Source organism: Trichosurus vulpecula, chromosome 5 (genome assembly GCF_011100635.1).
Source record: "Trichosurus vulpecula isolate mTriVul1 chromosome 5, mTriVul1.pri, whole genome shotgun sequence".
NCBI classification, from domain to species: Eukaryota; Metazoa; Chordata; class Mammalia; order Diprotodontia; family Phalangeridae; genus Trichosurus; species Trichosurus vulpecula.
In genome coordinates, this window is record NC_050577.1 from 58,422,069 (window position 1) to 58,438,547 (window position 16,479).

General features: G+C 37.1%; 1 protein-coding gene across 1 annotated transcript in view; it reads left to right on the forward strand.

Annotated features, from left to right (window-relative positions):
* MALRD1 (MAM and LDL receptor class A domain containing 1) overlaps nucleotides 1–16,479 on the forward strand; it is a gene marked incomplete at its 5' end in the record, with an annotated part of 881,642 nt that overhangs the window by 34,041 nt on the left and 831,122 nt on the right. Inside the window, one exon of the mRNA XM_036760519.1 lies at nucleotides 10,095–10,191. Coding sequence (XP_036616414.1) covers nucleotides 10,095–10,191 — 97 coding nt within the window. The remainder of the gene's footprint in view (nucleotides 1–10,094; nucleotides 10,192–16,479) is intronic.

Sequence of the window (16,479 nt, forward strand, 5' to 3'; positions counted from 1 at the left end):
GTACTCATGGATTCCACCCCACTGCTGATTGGCATGGGAGCTTTGACCCGCTCAGTTTCTTACCTTGGCCAGTTGGCTTTTCCTTAGGCAGCCCAGTGGCCTTCTGCCCATGGGGCTTAGCATACTAATGCCGAACAATTCAGCTAAGTCAACTGCAGTTCAGAAGTCTCAAGCTCAAGAGATTGATCAATCTCAGCCTTCTTAGTAGTTGGACTTACAGCCATGGGCCACCATGCTAAGTCTAATATATCCTCTTTGGTTGTGATCTTCTTTGTGATGCTATCACAACTCGTGATCAAATGTGATAGTGCATGGGTTAGCCCTTTGTGGACTAGGAAACTGTAAACTAGTGTGAGATAATGTAATCAGTAACATCTGGCACAACAAATTAGCTAGCAGGAGACCTGGAACTGAATCTCTGCTCTAGTTCCTTTGTTCTGGAAGAGGGAAATGGATTGGGAAATTTATATGAACACAGACATGTACAAATGTACAAGGCAGGATAATTATGTAGAAGCTGGGCCTCCCAGAATCTCAATTAGAAGGAGTCCAACCTGTGCCAGAGGGGTGTGTGTGTGTGTGTGTGTGTGTGTGTGAGAGAGAGAGAGAGAGGGAGGAAGGGAGGGAGAGAGAGAGAGAGAGAGAAAACAGCTGTCATCAAGTATTTAAAGAGTTATCACATAGAAGAGAGATTAACTTTTTCTGCTTGTACCTGGAGGACAGAACTAGAAGATATGGGAAGACATTTTAAGGAGGCAGATCTAAACTACATGTAAAGAAGGAAGAAGGGAATAAGCATTTATTAAACGTCTTCTAGTTTATTAAGCCCCCTGTGCTAAGTGCTTTAAAAATATTATCTCATTTAATCCTCATAACAACCTTGACAGGTAAGTGCTATCATGATCTCCATTTTACAGTTGAAGAGACCAAGGTTGATGGAAATGAAGAGACTCGTCCAGGGCAACACTGCCAGGAATTGTCTCAGGATAGATTTGAACTAAGGTCTCACTGACTCTACTCCCAGTGCACTATCCACTGTGCCACCTATCTGCCTTGATGTAAAGAAACAGTTCCTGATAGAGCTTTCCAAAAGGAAAATGTTCTGCCTTGAAATGGAGAGAGCTCCCCTTCACTAAAACCTTTGAGTGAAGTCCATGATGTTGTAGAGGAAATTTTATATTTTTATCCCAGGACTCAGCACAGACACTCATTTTTTTCTCTAGCTTTTTTCTTACTCTTCAGTGTACCAAAAAATCAGGGACACTTCCCAGGAATGATGGGGACACTCACTCACTAATCCCACGAGTATTTGTCCTGTCTGTCTCTGTCTCTCTTCTCTCTGTCTCTCTCTGTCTCTGTCTCTCTCCCTGTCTCTGTCTCTCTGTCTCTGTCTCTCTCACACTTATACATACATGCACACACACACACTCACACACACACACAGTTTTGGTCTATCAGCAGACCTGAATCATTGGGGGGGGTATAGATAAAAAAAATCTACCTTTTAAAGCTTCTTCTTTTTACCCTTTGGTAGCACTTCCTGCATGAAGAGTGGCTACAAAATGCAAACATAAGACAGTGATTAAATGTGTATAGTGGCTAAAAATATCTCACTGGGCTGAACTCCAAAATATGCCATCTCAAGTGTCAGTCCTCCGGAGCTGAGATAGCAGGGCAGTTCACTGGAGTGCTTTAAAATGCTGTGGTGGCTTAAGGAAAGCAGATGCATATATATTAATCTTTGCCTCCCTCAATACTTTATTTGCTGATGTGAAAACGGTTCTTCCACCTTCGAGGCTTTTTAAAAAGCAGGAGGCCTATGACTCCCTGGGGGCCCTTTAGCTACACAAATCTTCCAGGCTGCAGGTATGCCATAGCTGTAGCCTGTTGGCAAGTAAGCAGATGTTTGTTTCCTTTGTTTGGATGGCCTGCTGCAGGCCTATGCTGGACTGGTAACACAGGCTTGCCCAATTTAAAGGATGTTGCTCCTGAAAAGTTTTCAAGGGAGCCTGCTTGCAGGAATTCAATGATCCAAACGTCCCCTTGTATTACCTTCCACCTCGTTAATTTCCAAGACTGCAGACCACTCAGTCCTCCCCGACTCCCTCTCCACCTGGACTTCTGATGTTTTCAGCCCTTTAATTTTTAGAAATCTTCAAAAGAAAGACTTCTGTTCCAGCCCAGGCTCTGGAATATCACAGACTTGGAGAAAAAAATCTGCCTGCTCTTTCTCTTTCCATGTCCTCCATCTCTACAGCATCATATGAAATGGAATGGGAATGCATTTTATTCAGTGCTTATTATGTGCCAAACACTACAAATAGACATGGAAATACAAACATACACACAAATACATATACAGCCACTGTTCTCAAGGAGCTCACACTATAATTGGGGTAAACAACACATAAAAGAAGGCTCAGTTCTTGGCAGACCAAGGAAATGCCAAGTGATACTTAGGTTATAAAAGGAAAACAGTAGGGCATATGGTAAGGACCTTTGGAGGCAATGGCAGGGCCAATGGGCATTTAGTACGTAGTGGGAACTGGATAAATGGGGCAACAGGGTTGTGGCTGGGGAAGGTAATGGTCTGTGGCTCTGAGACATCTCATCTGGTGGTTCTGGTCCCTTTGTTCAGGTACCCTTTGGCAGGTTGAAGTGGAGAAGTGGAAGGTCCCTTGCCTTCCCTTTGGGGTGTCCAAGGATGGAGTTGATCAGTGGTCAGATTAAGGCAAGAACATGTCAAACTGGGACTACAACTTCAAGAGTCTTCTTCTCCCTTTTTAAAATAAATTAAGCATTTATTAAAAGTGCCTACTATATGTCAGGCAAAGTACCAGGCATTGGGGATGCCAAAAAATGAAAAATGAAGTAGTTCGTATTCTCAATGGGGATTACATATTGATGGAAGAGAAAAATTTACTTCTACATAGGCATGTAAAACTATATACAATAAGTACAAGATAAATTTATGGAGGGGCACTAGTAGCTGGTGGCAGGGGGCAAAGAGGATCAAAAAAGATTTCATGTAGAAAGAGCAACTGAACACTTTTTGAAAGGAACCAAGGATGGTTTCAAGGATGGACAGATGTCCAGTACTTAGACTTGTTTTGGGAATGATGCCCAAATAATTAAGAGAGGCACCTTTTCTTTTAGAGCACATATTCTTAATTGGGGGTGGTGGTGTCTATAAACTTCATTTAAAAAAATTGATGACAGCATTTCAATATGATTGATTCCTTTTGTTATTCTAGAGTCTTATATTTGAGAAAGTTTTTATTGAGAAGTAATTGCTTATTATAATTTAAAGAAATGCCTTTTCCATTATATTAGCTCAAGATTATATATTAATCACATATCATATGCTAGGTATTGAGGGAACAGCCTAGGAACTGTACTTTAACTGTTTACAGACATTGACCAAAATAAAAGACAAACTCTGTAAAATCTCTTCTTCACTGGGTCAATTGATATCGTCTGGGTATTAACAGATGAGGGCAATCCCTCCCTCACCCCCTCCATCTTCCCCTTTCTGTTTCTCTAAATGTACATGCATACATATGCTTACATATACATATGTTAAATTTTAGCCATAAATACTTGATTTTACTATTGTCCTGAAGTAAAATCAACGAGGCTAAAAATAAATTATATGAAGCACAAAGCAGAAATCCGACTCCAAAGTCAAAGTGTATCACATCTGGAGGCAGGGCTATAGATTATTTTTAGTGAATGCATTGCTTTAGTGGAGAAAAATTAATATTCTTTATTAGATAAATTGCTGAATATGATTTCATAGGTGAAATATTTCAACTGTTAAGCAAAGTAAGCAGAATTGATGTCTGAATTTTAAAGAGGTATTGAAAGAATGTATTGATTTGCTATTATCTAGCTGGCATTTCTTAAAAATGCTTCTTAATATAAGAAGTTTCTTTGTAATATTTTATTTGCAAAGAACATGATTGATCCATAGAGATATTAGAAAAAAGCACAAGTCAAGAGTTATAGTGTCAGAATAAAAACTCCCAGGTACTATCTGTTGGCTTGGGTACTTTTTTAATTTTTCATGAAGATGGAAAAACAAATATTATTTGTGTCATGGTGGTCTGACTCTCACACAGAGCATCTTAGATCTGTCACCTGAGGCCTTCTGCACATTCATTTCCCCATTATACTTGCCTTACCCCATTTCACTTAAAAGAACTGACATCCCTAATATCATCTTCCTGCAACCAATTTTCTGATGAGAAATTAATGTACGAATAATCCTAATCAAGACAATTTTGTTACATGGATCTTGGGCAAGAAAATTTTAGCTGATCTGGGCCGTAATTTTCTCAAATGTGCCTAAATGGACTAAATGTAACTAAACGGACTAAATGTATTCTGAAAATCCCTTTGGTTCTAACAAACAAAGATTCTCTCTTCCTTTACTGACTTGATTTGTCTTTCAATTGAATTAAAAAAAATTAAGTACCTTTGATAACACTTCAGTAACACTGTGTTGATATTGTTAGGTATACAAAAAGGTAAAAGACACTGTCCTTGATCTCTAGCAGTTTATAATGTGACTTGGGGAGATAACACAATTAAAATGTTTCTTAAATATTAAGCTAAATCCTTTGAGTATTTTCATACAGGCACTAGGGAGTTATTGAGGATTTGGGGTTAAGGGAATGACATGGTAAGAGAAGTTTTTGGGAATATTGATCTAGTAGTGGGGTACAGAATGACTTTGTAGGGAAATCATCTAGTTCAGGGCTTCTTAAACTTTTTCCACTCAGGACCCCTTTTTGTGTTTTAGCAGCATTTTCTAGCATTGTGTTCACTAAGGGTGTGTGCAGTGCGAAGTGCACATACTTTTTTTTTTTTTCAGAACTAGTACTAGTGAAGTTGCCTGGTGCACTATGGGCAAGTACTGCCAGAAACACCTTGGATTCATTACGTTTGATTTTTTTGGGTGGGAGGGGGGAAGGCAGGGCAATTGGGACTAAGTGACTTGCCCAAGGTCACACAGCCAGTAAGTGTGTCAAGTGTCCAAGGCCACATTTGAACTCAGGTCCTCTTGACTCCAAGGCCGGTGCTCTACTCACTGTGCCACCTATCTGCCCCCCACATTTGATTTTTAATTAATTTTTGGTTGTTGCGTGTTCAGAAATCTTTTACTGTTGCCATATTTTTTGTTACTGAGACCCATGGTTTAAGACACACAACTAGTCAACTTCTATGTTATCCCAGGTGTGAACTGTCTCAACTACCATTTGACAGGTAGGAAGGAAGGGAATAAGGAAGGAAAGGATTTGAGAGGCAGAAAGCATTAAGAGAAATGAATGACTAATTAATTGGACATAGGAGTGAAGAAGATAGAGGCATCTGAGATTTTGTGCCTAGATGACTGGGAGACTTATGGTTAATTTGACAGAAAAGGGGAAATCAGAATAGAGAACCAGTTTTTGGATATAATGTGGGATTTCCTTTTAGAAATATTAAATATGAAGAGATTTCATTCTATTAAAGACACAAAAAAAACCTTATCCTTCCATTCATCCCTCTCAGCTCCACTGTCTCTCCCTGCTCGACTGCCTATTCCTTTCAATATGCCTCAGATTTTAAAGTCATCATTATAGATGGTCCTAAAAGCCCAGAGGATGCTTGAATTCTCTAAGAAAGAGAGCTTTACTCTTAGTTCAGGAAAAAATAAAGCATAACTGCTTGGAAAATCCTTCAAGGAGCATAAAAATTTTAATCTGGAGAGAAGGGCTTTTGCATTCTTCTCCTATAGCACTATTCATGCAGCAACTTGAGTCCCATTTGTTAAAATTGTTATAAAAACAGTTCTGCCAGAATCATCATATTTTTCAGTTCTTCTCCAACATGGTTGTTTCCTTTTTATTAGTCATATAATTGTTCTGTCCATTGTCAACAGAACAGGGATTTTCTTATAAAGCATATATTTGTGAGTTTCTGGGTAATTTGTTGTTTAGTTCTCAGTCTATTGGGTTTTGAAAAGCATGTCAGGGAACAGCTGGTTTAGTTTGAAATGGCTTACTCTGGATGACTAAGCATAAACCAGTGGATTATTGCATTGCAAAACTAACCACTACGGACCATTGGTGGGTTTTGATTTTTTATTTTCAATTGAGAAAACACCAAATTGTGAGTTTCCATATACATAGCAGAATAGAAAAAGCAGATTGTGCTTGGAAGTGCAGATCTCTTTTAATATATAGCTAGCTTTGCTTTGGCTCAGTGATTGTTAAGATCACTAGGGTAAACTGTACTGACTGTTTTGCCAAGTCATCATGTGGGGTGGACCGTGAATTCAGCCATCACTTAACCACACCACGAGTGGCTCTGTAGCATGAGTAACACATCGATTTGCATTGGTCACTGTAGCAAATGCCCAAATATTATCAAAGGATTATATTCAGCTGATTCAGGTAGTTGGTTGAATAATTCCATTCTGATTCACTTAGTTTAATAAGGCCAGGGTTATTTCTTTTGGTACTGACCTGTGCTAGGTCTTTGCATGTGCAATAAATCAAACAGCCTAGATACTCTTTTTTTTTAGCCACTTTAACAATCAAATCCTGAGTCATTTTGGCTATTGTGAATACCCAAATTAACTACGAAGGCCCCATGAAGGAAGACACTATCTGCATTCAGAGAAAAAACTGATACATAGAGTTATGTATAGAATGATTTTACATCTATATATGTACATACATATGTATCAGTGTCTAACGGTAAAAAAAATCAAACACTACACTGTGGCTTTAGACAAGGTGTCATGGGCAGACATCAGTATTGTCTGCAGAAAAACAGAAGTTTTAAGACAAGCCTAAAAATATGTTAGAGTTTAGGAGTAGAACAAGACAGATTCAGTGATATTGAGACCAGCAATTAAAATGAACTCCAAGATGGATCAAAGGAAGGTGAACAGTCAAGAGTTAGGAAGACCATTCAAGGAAATTTTGAAAAAGAATGATGAGTTTAGGAGGGAATATAACGAGTTCAATTTTAGACATAGTGAGTTTGAGGAGCTTATAGTAAATGTAGGTAAAGATGTCCTTTAGGTGCTTGTTGATGCTAATCTGGAGTTGAGTAGAGAGATCAGACCTAAAAATTCTATATTTGCAGGTTGATAAGATCACCTGTGGAGGCAGAATAGTGGCCCAAAGTGTGCATAAAAGAAAACTGAGACCAAGAGAAGTTCAGCGAATTGCCCAAGATTACACTGTATAGTACGGAGCAAAGCTAAGGTTCGAACTCAGGTCCTCTCATTCCAAATCCAGTGAGTATAGTCTAGTTCTTGGAAAACTTAATCTACACGTGTTTCCAATTGCTATCTTGGGGCTAAGCCTTCTTGATTAAATGCAGATTTGCCTAGTCCACTATATTTTGCTTGATCCAGCCAAGCCTGGACTATGTTTTACTTCGTATTATCCAGACTATCCATTCGTGCCATCCTGCCATTTGCCCTGACACCTATATAACCTGTCTTTCTCCTCTATAACACCCTTGTTGTAGGCTTCATAACAAAATTAGTAATGCCATTGCTTTTAGAAAGGACATGTCCATTGACTACCATATGTATCAGTTCATCATCTTTGTGACCCACCAAACCATCATTCTCTGTACTCCTATTTCTTATATGTATTATCTCTACTTATTGCAAAGTAGATGCTAATGAGAGCAGGGACTGCCTCACTTTTTCTTTTCATACTCCTAGCATTTTAGCCGTATCTAGCACAGGGTAAGTATTTAATAAATGATTTTTCATTCATCCATTATCTCAGATGCTTTATGCTGGGACATCATGTAAAGACTTCTTCTTGTAGTGTTTCATCTTTTCATAATCACCGAAGCCTAGCTAGCCTCAGCAGACACTGCATTTCTGATCACCCCTGGGTGAGCACATTTTCATCTTCCATCAAGAGGGGCTATTGGCATATTACTAGCCCTGCCTCCCCTTTGTTTCCATGATGCTGTTCTTTCAGAATTCTCCTCCTGCTTACTCTTTTACTGGTTCTGATTCTTTCTCCATCCCCTAAGTCTAGGAGTCTCTCAAGGATCTATTTGGAACTCTCTTCTACTCTTTACTCTATACTCCCTCTGTTGGTGACATCAGCAGTTCTCATGGGCTCAATGATCATGTCTATATTAAAAAAAAACCAAAAAACCTCTTAATTCTATATTTTCTCCTGAAGTCAAGACTAGCATCACCAAGCACCTGCTGGACAAGTACTCTCTATGACTCTCATAAGCTCCTTAAACTCAATTAAATGTACATTATATTTCCTCCCAAAGTCACCTTCTTTTGAACTTTCTTGCTCCTGTTAAGCCTAACACTGTCTTTCTAATTACCAAGGAATATTTTTTTGATTCTTCCCTCTTCCTGTCCTCTGTTTCTCTCCCCTCCCTTCATCATATCCAGTCAATTGCATATCCTGTCATATCTGCTTTTACAGTATCTCTCCCATCTACCTCACAAAAACATGACCATAGTTTAGGCCCTCATTACCTCTTACCTGGATTATTATAATAACTTCCAAAATTGGTTTCTCTGATTCTAGTCTCATCTTTTTCCTAATCATCTTCTGCATAGCTGCCAAAATAATCTCCTCAGCCAAATATCTGATATTACTTCCTTGTTCAAAAATCTTCATTGGCTCCCTATGGTCCCTAAGTTGAAATAAAGACTTTAGAGACCACTACTGAAAGTTTTGCACAATCTGGTCCAAGCCTGAGTTTTAAAAGTTATTTAGCATTATAATGTATGTTATCTTTCAGCCAAACTGACTTAACTTCTTTTCCCTGATATTGCCATCCCATCTCCTGCCTCCATATTTGTATGCAGTCTGTCCTTTATGCCTAGAATGTACTGTCTTCTCACCTTCTCTTCCAGAATCCTTAGCTTCTGTTGGCCGCTAAGCTCAGGGACCTACGCAAAGAAATTCAGCAGGCTACTTATTAGTGCTCTCCCTCTGCTAAGTTTTCTTGCACTTACCTGCCTGCTTACGTGTTCCAACAGTGGACTATAAGTTTTTGAGTCAGGGACTTTTAAAAAAATCTTTAGGGCAGTGTTTTATACACAGTAGGTGCTTAATCAGTGTTTATTAAATCAAATTAAACTGAGCCAATCCTAGCATGTGGCTGGCTCATGCAGAATGGTTAGCTTAAAAACAACAATAACAACACCGATGCTAGCAACAGTGGTATATTACTAACATTTATATAAAACTTATAGATCTGCAAAGCGCTTTTACAAATATTATTTCATTTCAGACAACAACCTAGTGAGGTAGGTGCTATTAATTACTTGTGGGAAGAACTTCTTGGAAGTTCAATTTACTCATAAGAGAGTTTGATGTAAGTGCCACCATTAAATTTAAGTCATGTATTTAGTTATATCTTCCTAATTCCAAGTCCAGTGTGTGATCTAGCTTAGAAGGCTAGCTAAACTACAGGCTCTACTTAGAGGAGGAGTTGTATTTAGGTTAGCTTAACTAGAGTGAAGCATCTACTAAGAGGAGATCTGACAAAAGTCGATTGGTATTGTTTGTGAAGATAGCCAGACAAGTCTGTTCTGCCATGCTTGTATCCAGTCTGGCTGTCTCTTACAGACAGAGATGTAGCGTCAAGATGGATATTAGCTTAGGTATAAGCATTTTGTTGTTCGGTCATTTCAGTTGTGTCTTTGTGACACCATTTAGAGTTTCCTTGGCAAAGGTACTACAGTAGATTTTTAGTAAACACTTATGGGATTTTCTATTTCCCTCCCTCCAGTAGTGGTTTTTTTTTAATTTTTATTTTTTTGAGGCAATCATGGGTAAGTGACTTGCCCAGGGTCTCACAGTTAGTGTCTGAGGCCAGATTTGAACTCAGGTTCTCCAGATTCCAGGGTTGGTGCTCTATCCACTACACCACCTAGGTGGCCCCCTCCAGTGGAGTTTATGTGATATGTGCTAACATCTATTTCTAAATATATTTTATATTCCCTTCATTCATGTAACAGTTTCCTCTTTATAACTCATTTTATACAAGATAGTGAGACACTGATGCTTCCTTTGCCTTCTTTTGCTATACAACAGGTTGTTATTCAAGGCCAAAGGTTTTCAACTGATGAAGAAGAAGAAACTATAGCGATTGATGGTATATCATTCAGTGAAGGATGTCAACCTGACCTCAGTAAGAGCATGTTCTTTCCTACCTTATCGTCATTAAACATAGTAAGGTCAACGTAATGTCACCATTGCTATAATTTTAGAGAGGTTTTCATTTGGTGTTTAAATTTTGGTATGGCTTATTTTTATTGCCCTAATCATTTTCTCAATGGTTCAATTATTGGAGTATATAAATGAAGTAAAGAGGTTGAAATTTTCTCTTTAATTTGACCATTATAGTTAGTGAAACATGTTAACCCAGTCTCCCTAACGACTGGGCATTATGTTTCAGAATTGTATGTAATGGTGTTACATAGGAGTGGTGTGGATTGTGGGAAGCATGTTCATCATGGTAGATTTTATGGGAAATGAAATTTCATGGGGAAAAGAAAATGGGTGTGTCTACAAATGCATACTTCTGCTTTCCTAGAGAAATGCATACATTATTCCTTTGAAAGATATAATTGGCTATCCTATTATTTATATGATATATCAAATAATTTTAGGCTATTTAGCTAGCCATACCAGATATTTATGGGTTTAAGATCTACTTTTGGGTCTGCATTATGTATAGATGGATTAATGAAAAACTACTTAATTGTGGACTCTCACATCCATTTTCCTCTCTATGGATTCCATTTTAAGGAAAATCAATATGTTAACTTCAGAGGTGGGGGTGAAATCAATTTTATGCAACAATCAGTCAATTTAACTTTGTGTAGATATAGCAATCAGTTTGTTGATTCAACTTTTCACTTTATAATTGGTTATTGCAATGTCATTTGGGTAAAATCGAAGAAGGAGGTTTTCCTGGTCATTTACATGTTCTGTAAAAATGATTAAATGCTGCTTTTCAGAATTCTGGATTTACGCCTCAGATAGTCCTTTCAAAGGCAACTTTTTTCTTGACTGTGAAGTTTGAAACCAAAGACTTCCTTCATGAGCCAGGAAGATCAAAACTTAGAGTAGAAATATCATATGATTAGCATTATTAAGTATATGAAGCAAGTGTGAGCTTTTGAGTATCAGCAGATGGATAAAAATTTTTCTAATCAAAGTACAGGGGAAAGATTGGACATTTCAGTGTTAAATGAATATTGTTTAATGAGACTGAACTTCAAATGTTATTTAGTTAAATTAACAATGCCTATAACCAGATCTTAAAAAAAGTAAAAATAAATTTCCTCTCAATCTTGAACATGTTTTACACATGAAACCTCTTATCAACAAGGAAGTTGATGAGAAGTGTAATTCTTGCTAGCTGGAAGGAGGGGCTGGAAGCTAATGGCAGGTAAGATTCCTGAGGGATGAGGGAAACCTTGGGATCTTTTGAACTGTGCGAAGAGGAGAGGATTTTACAGGTACAGTTGTGTGCTAGTGACGAGCTGACTGAAAATGGAAGGAGCTGATACCCCAAAACAAATATAATTGTTGGCGGTTGAAACCTTGTTGGGCTAACTAATTTGATCAAAGAGTTATTTGGATGAATATAACTGGATGCTTGTATGACTGCTTGCTGCACAGCAACTAGGACCTGATGAAGGTTTGCTTTCTATTCTTCATACCATGGCTTCCTTTCCTTCCCCTCCTACTCTTCAAAAATAGCTGCTTGGCCGACTGGTATCAATCAAGTCTCTGTCTATTTAAAATCTTGTTCATTTTCTCTGTGTACTTTTAAAATGAAGTTTTGTCTTCATATAAATGTAAGCTGATCTTTTTCGCATTCTGAACAAGTGTTTGCTATAATATAATGGATAGCTCAGGATGGCTGAAAAACAAAAGGGAACCACTGTGATCAGTTGTCCTAGACTTTGTAAGCATATGGTAAAATCTCTCCATTAACACAAAGTGAGGCTTCATGTATGAAACATGCAATGGAATATGTGACTAATCATCTCCTTTTGTCACCTCATTGTCACATGCCTCTCCCTTCTTCCCCCTTTATTGCTTAATTTTTATCCTCAATTGGTTGTTAGAGCCTACTACCATCTTCCCCTCTATCCTTTATATAATTTCCTTCTTATCTGCTAGGCCTTTCTAAATAGAAAAATATGCAAAACTCATTTGCTTCCATGCTAGGTATCACCTGTCTTTTTTCTTTATCACAACACCATGTTTGTATCTCTCCTTTGTTGTTAAGCCTGGAGTTGGCATTCTGCTTTCTGCATATCTCTGTCAATAAATGTGTAGGATAGTGACTTTGTGAGGTCACAGAATCCATCTTTTCTTTGATTAGTCTCTTTATTCAAGCACATAGGAAGATAGTGAGCCCTCAGTCGATTTTGACTTTTTCCAACTGATAATTATTTTTTTGAAGGTGCTAGTGAATTTCTCTGGGTTAAATGAGATCCAAGTTTCTGAAAATTGAGCTTGAGGGAAATTCTACATTTACTGGGTTGCTCTGGAAGAATGCAGATAACATGTTACATCTAAATAATAAAATTTAAAGAGAATGTCACAATCATGTTATGGGCAGCCACAGAATAGGATGAGAGTGTGCCACAGGCTAGAAAGCATGACAGTTTTTGAGAGTGTTGGTAGTTTTTGAATGTTTTTCCATTATAGATTAATACTCTCATAAATATAAATAGGGAAACAAAAGAGAATTTCATGCCCAATAAAATGATAAAAATCTATATATTTTGACTGAAAATGGTATGAAATTAAAAAAAAGAAATGCTAGCTATTTATTGACTTTACATTCCCTTCTACTCTTTTAAGTTTGTGTACCTTTAAAGTTTTTGCCATTTTTTCCCTGAGCAAACATTTGCTCTGAATCCGATAAAAATCAGCTTATATTGATATGAAGACAAAAATTCATTGTAAAAGTACAGACAGAAAATGAACAAGGTTTTCAAAAAACAGAAACTTGGTTGATACTGGTTGGTCAAGCAGTTGTTAAGGAGAAGAAGGTAGAAAGAAGTCCAGGATATGAAGAAGAAAATGCAGACATTCCCTTTTATTCATTTTTGGTTGGTATTGCAAATAAAGCAGTATGAATACTTTTTGGAGATGATTGCTTTATTTCCTTATAATCATATTTCTAAAATATATTCTATGAGAGGGATTGCAAAAGCAAAGGATATGCTCAACTTTTTGTTGCTTATTTTATATTGCTAGATTGCTTTTCAATAGGTTTGCACCAATTTTGTTCAGTCAACAATGGAATAGGGTATATTTTCCTTGCAGACCTATGAACATTGAATTTTAACCTTTTCTATTGTTTTCCCAAATTTGACAGATTTTACTTAGTTTTTATCTGATAATCAGAGTCTTCATCAGTTTTAGAGCTGAAGGAGACTTTGAGGATGCCTGCCTCTCATTTTCCAAATGTTTTGTAAATAATTTTCATTATAAAAATGATTTTATCTTAATATTCCATAATTTGTCCTTTTTATTCAAAAGTTTCTTCCATTTGTTTGATGGGTATAATGTTTCTTTCCTCTCCATAAATGAAATAATATATTATTCCTTTTGTAACTTTATCTTTTTATACTGTATGGTATTAGGTATAGTTCTAAATTATTATTATAATTTTGCAATTATGCTATACAATATATTCTCAGCATTTTCATTGAATAATTATTCTTGTCTCAATGAGCTTTTTTCTATTTTTTGCTGTGAACTTAGCAAATACCAAATAAAACAAGCATTTCCATATGTACTGTGGAAGAGGAGAGGATTATACATTAAATTATAAATTCTGTTATTCAGGGCTTGCTTTTCTTTTTAAGTAAATAATAAATTTAACATGTGATTTTCTTCCTAGAAATTATGTAGTCTTTTAATGTTTTCAAGACAATCTACGTCATTTCTTGTTTTTGTTTTTAAAATTTTATTTTTTGTAATTCATGTAAAAACAATTTTAACATTAATTTTTTAAAAAAAATCAATTTCCTAGTTCCCTCTTTGAGATGGCAAGGAATCGGGTATAGGTTATACATGTGCAGTCACACAAAGCACACTTTTCCATGTTAGTTATGTTGTAAAAGAAAACACAGACAAAAAACTTCATAAAAATAAAGTGAAAAATAATATTCTTCACATCTGCATTCAGACTGCATCAGTTCTTTCTCTGGAGATGGATAGCATTTTTCATCATAAGTCCTTCAGAATTATCTTGGATGTGTTGCTGAGAATAGCTAAGTCATTCATTGCTGATCATTGTACAATACTGCTGTTACTGTGTAGTGTTCTCCTAGTTCTACTCACCACACTCTGCATCAGTTCATATAAGTTTTTCCAGGTTTTTCTGAGAGCATCCTGCTTGTCATTTTTTATAGCACAGTAGTATTCCATCACAATCTTATACCGCAATTTGTTCAGCCATTCCCCAACTGATGAGCGTTCCCTCTATTTCCAATTCTTTGCCACCACAAAAAAGCTGCTATAAGTATTTTCATACATGTGGTTTTCTTTCATGATCAATTTTTGTGTAGGTTGCACGTACAACTAAGAAAAAGGTATATTCCTTTTTATTCACATTGAGTTTTCTCCAGAAGTTTATCATAGCTAACTTTTCTGAAATTCTATTCATCTCTTTAACTTCTTTCTTGTGTATTTTTGGTTAGATTTATCTGGTTCTGAGAGGGGAAAGTCAAGGTACCACATCAGTATAGTTTTGCTGTCTATTTTCTTTAAGAATTTGCATGCTATACCACTTAGTGCACATATAATGTTCTCTTCATTCTGCCAAATTTTATTAATGTCCTTATTTCTGTAGAACTTCCATCATCTGTCATTTTTACCAGTCTGATGGGGTCATACAAACCACAAGTGTCATAGCTATAACTTTAAGACCCCCTGATCCTCAGTTTAGTCCTCTTCCCACTTCACCCCTGTTGCCTCTCTAAAACTAAAATATTAATAACTAACTTTTGGGTTGCAGTTTACAATTCACATAGCTCTTTCTATACCTTGTTTAATATGATCTTCCCAAACAAACTTGTTATGTGGGAAGGACAAACACCATAACCCTATTTTACTTCAATTGACCTGTAGGTACACATAATATGCCCAACAGCAAATGCTTAATATCATGAAGGTCTGAAGAGACTATCTTTAGAGTGATTACAGTTGAGAATTGAGAAAGAAGGTGAATTAATTTCCTTCCTCCTCCAAATCAGAAGGACCATATTGAGGTAAAATTGAAGATTACTAATGCCTTGACTACATCTCTTTTTGTTAATTTTTTAAAATTTTACATTAAACAACCATTAAATAGAATGGGGATTTGCAGATACACAGTAGAAGAGGAAGCTGGCACTGTGGAACACTTGGAGCTTGGTTAGACATTGAAGGCACCATGGTTATCTATTGCATGCTGAACCATCCCCACTTGTTTTGACTTTTGTCTTTCCGCTGGATTCTGATGACTCTGGAAGAGAGAATGGGGCTGATGACTTCACCCAACTCTGCCTCACTTAAATTTATGTATGAATCAAAAGACACCACCCATACTATTTTACCATTTTTACCTATCACAAAGTTCTGTGGTGACTGATAAGTGATGAAGCAGCAGGTGCAGATATACTGGAAGATGTAGTCACCACCCTGAAAACAGGCATCCCAGGCCATAGAGTCATCTCACTGAGTTGAAGCGGCAGTGGGATTCAGCAGCCCCCTGGGTCTCTGAGCATTTTTTTGAAGAACCACATTGCTCACCTCCTGGTGTGAGTAAGGGGGGCTAGAAAAGTTGCTCCAAAAAATCGTCTGCTTCATCCAAGCCTAGCTTGTTTACTGTGACCCTGTGGTCAAAAGACAAAAAAAATGTAAAGCTGATATAAAAAAGTTAGTAAAGACGATCCCACTCAGTATTGGTACATGGAATATGTGCATGCTTATGGGAGACACAAAATACAGTAGATCTGAAAGATAAAGGTCTTGTTGAAAGAGAACTCAGTAGGCATCACATCCAAATGGCAGCCCTAAGTGAAATAAGGCTGGCAAATAAAGTCTAGCTTACCAAAGTTACAGCTGCATACATGTTTTTTTCTGTAGTGACTGCAGTGAAATGGAATGCTGTGTAGGTTTTGTAATCAAAACAAATCCAGTCAATAAGCTTGTATGCCTTACCAAAAGGAGAAACAACAGACTCATGTCAATGCAACTGCCACTTGTAGGAAAGCATTTTGCCACCATCACAAGCATGTATGCTCCCACCTTGATGAACCCTAATGAGGTCAAAGAAAGAGAACAAGTTTATAATTCTGGATGACTTTAATGCAAGAGTAGGTGCATACTGTAAGACATGGGAGGGAGTCTTTGGGAGGAATGGAGTCAGAAACAGCACCAGCAATGGTAACTTGCTACT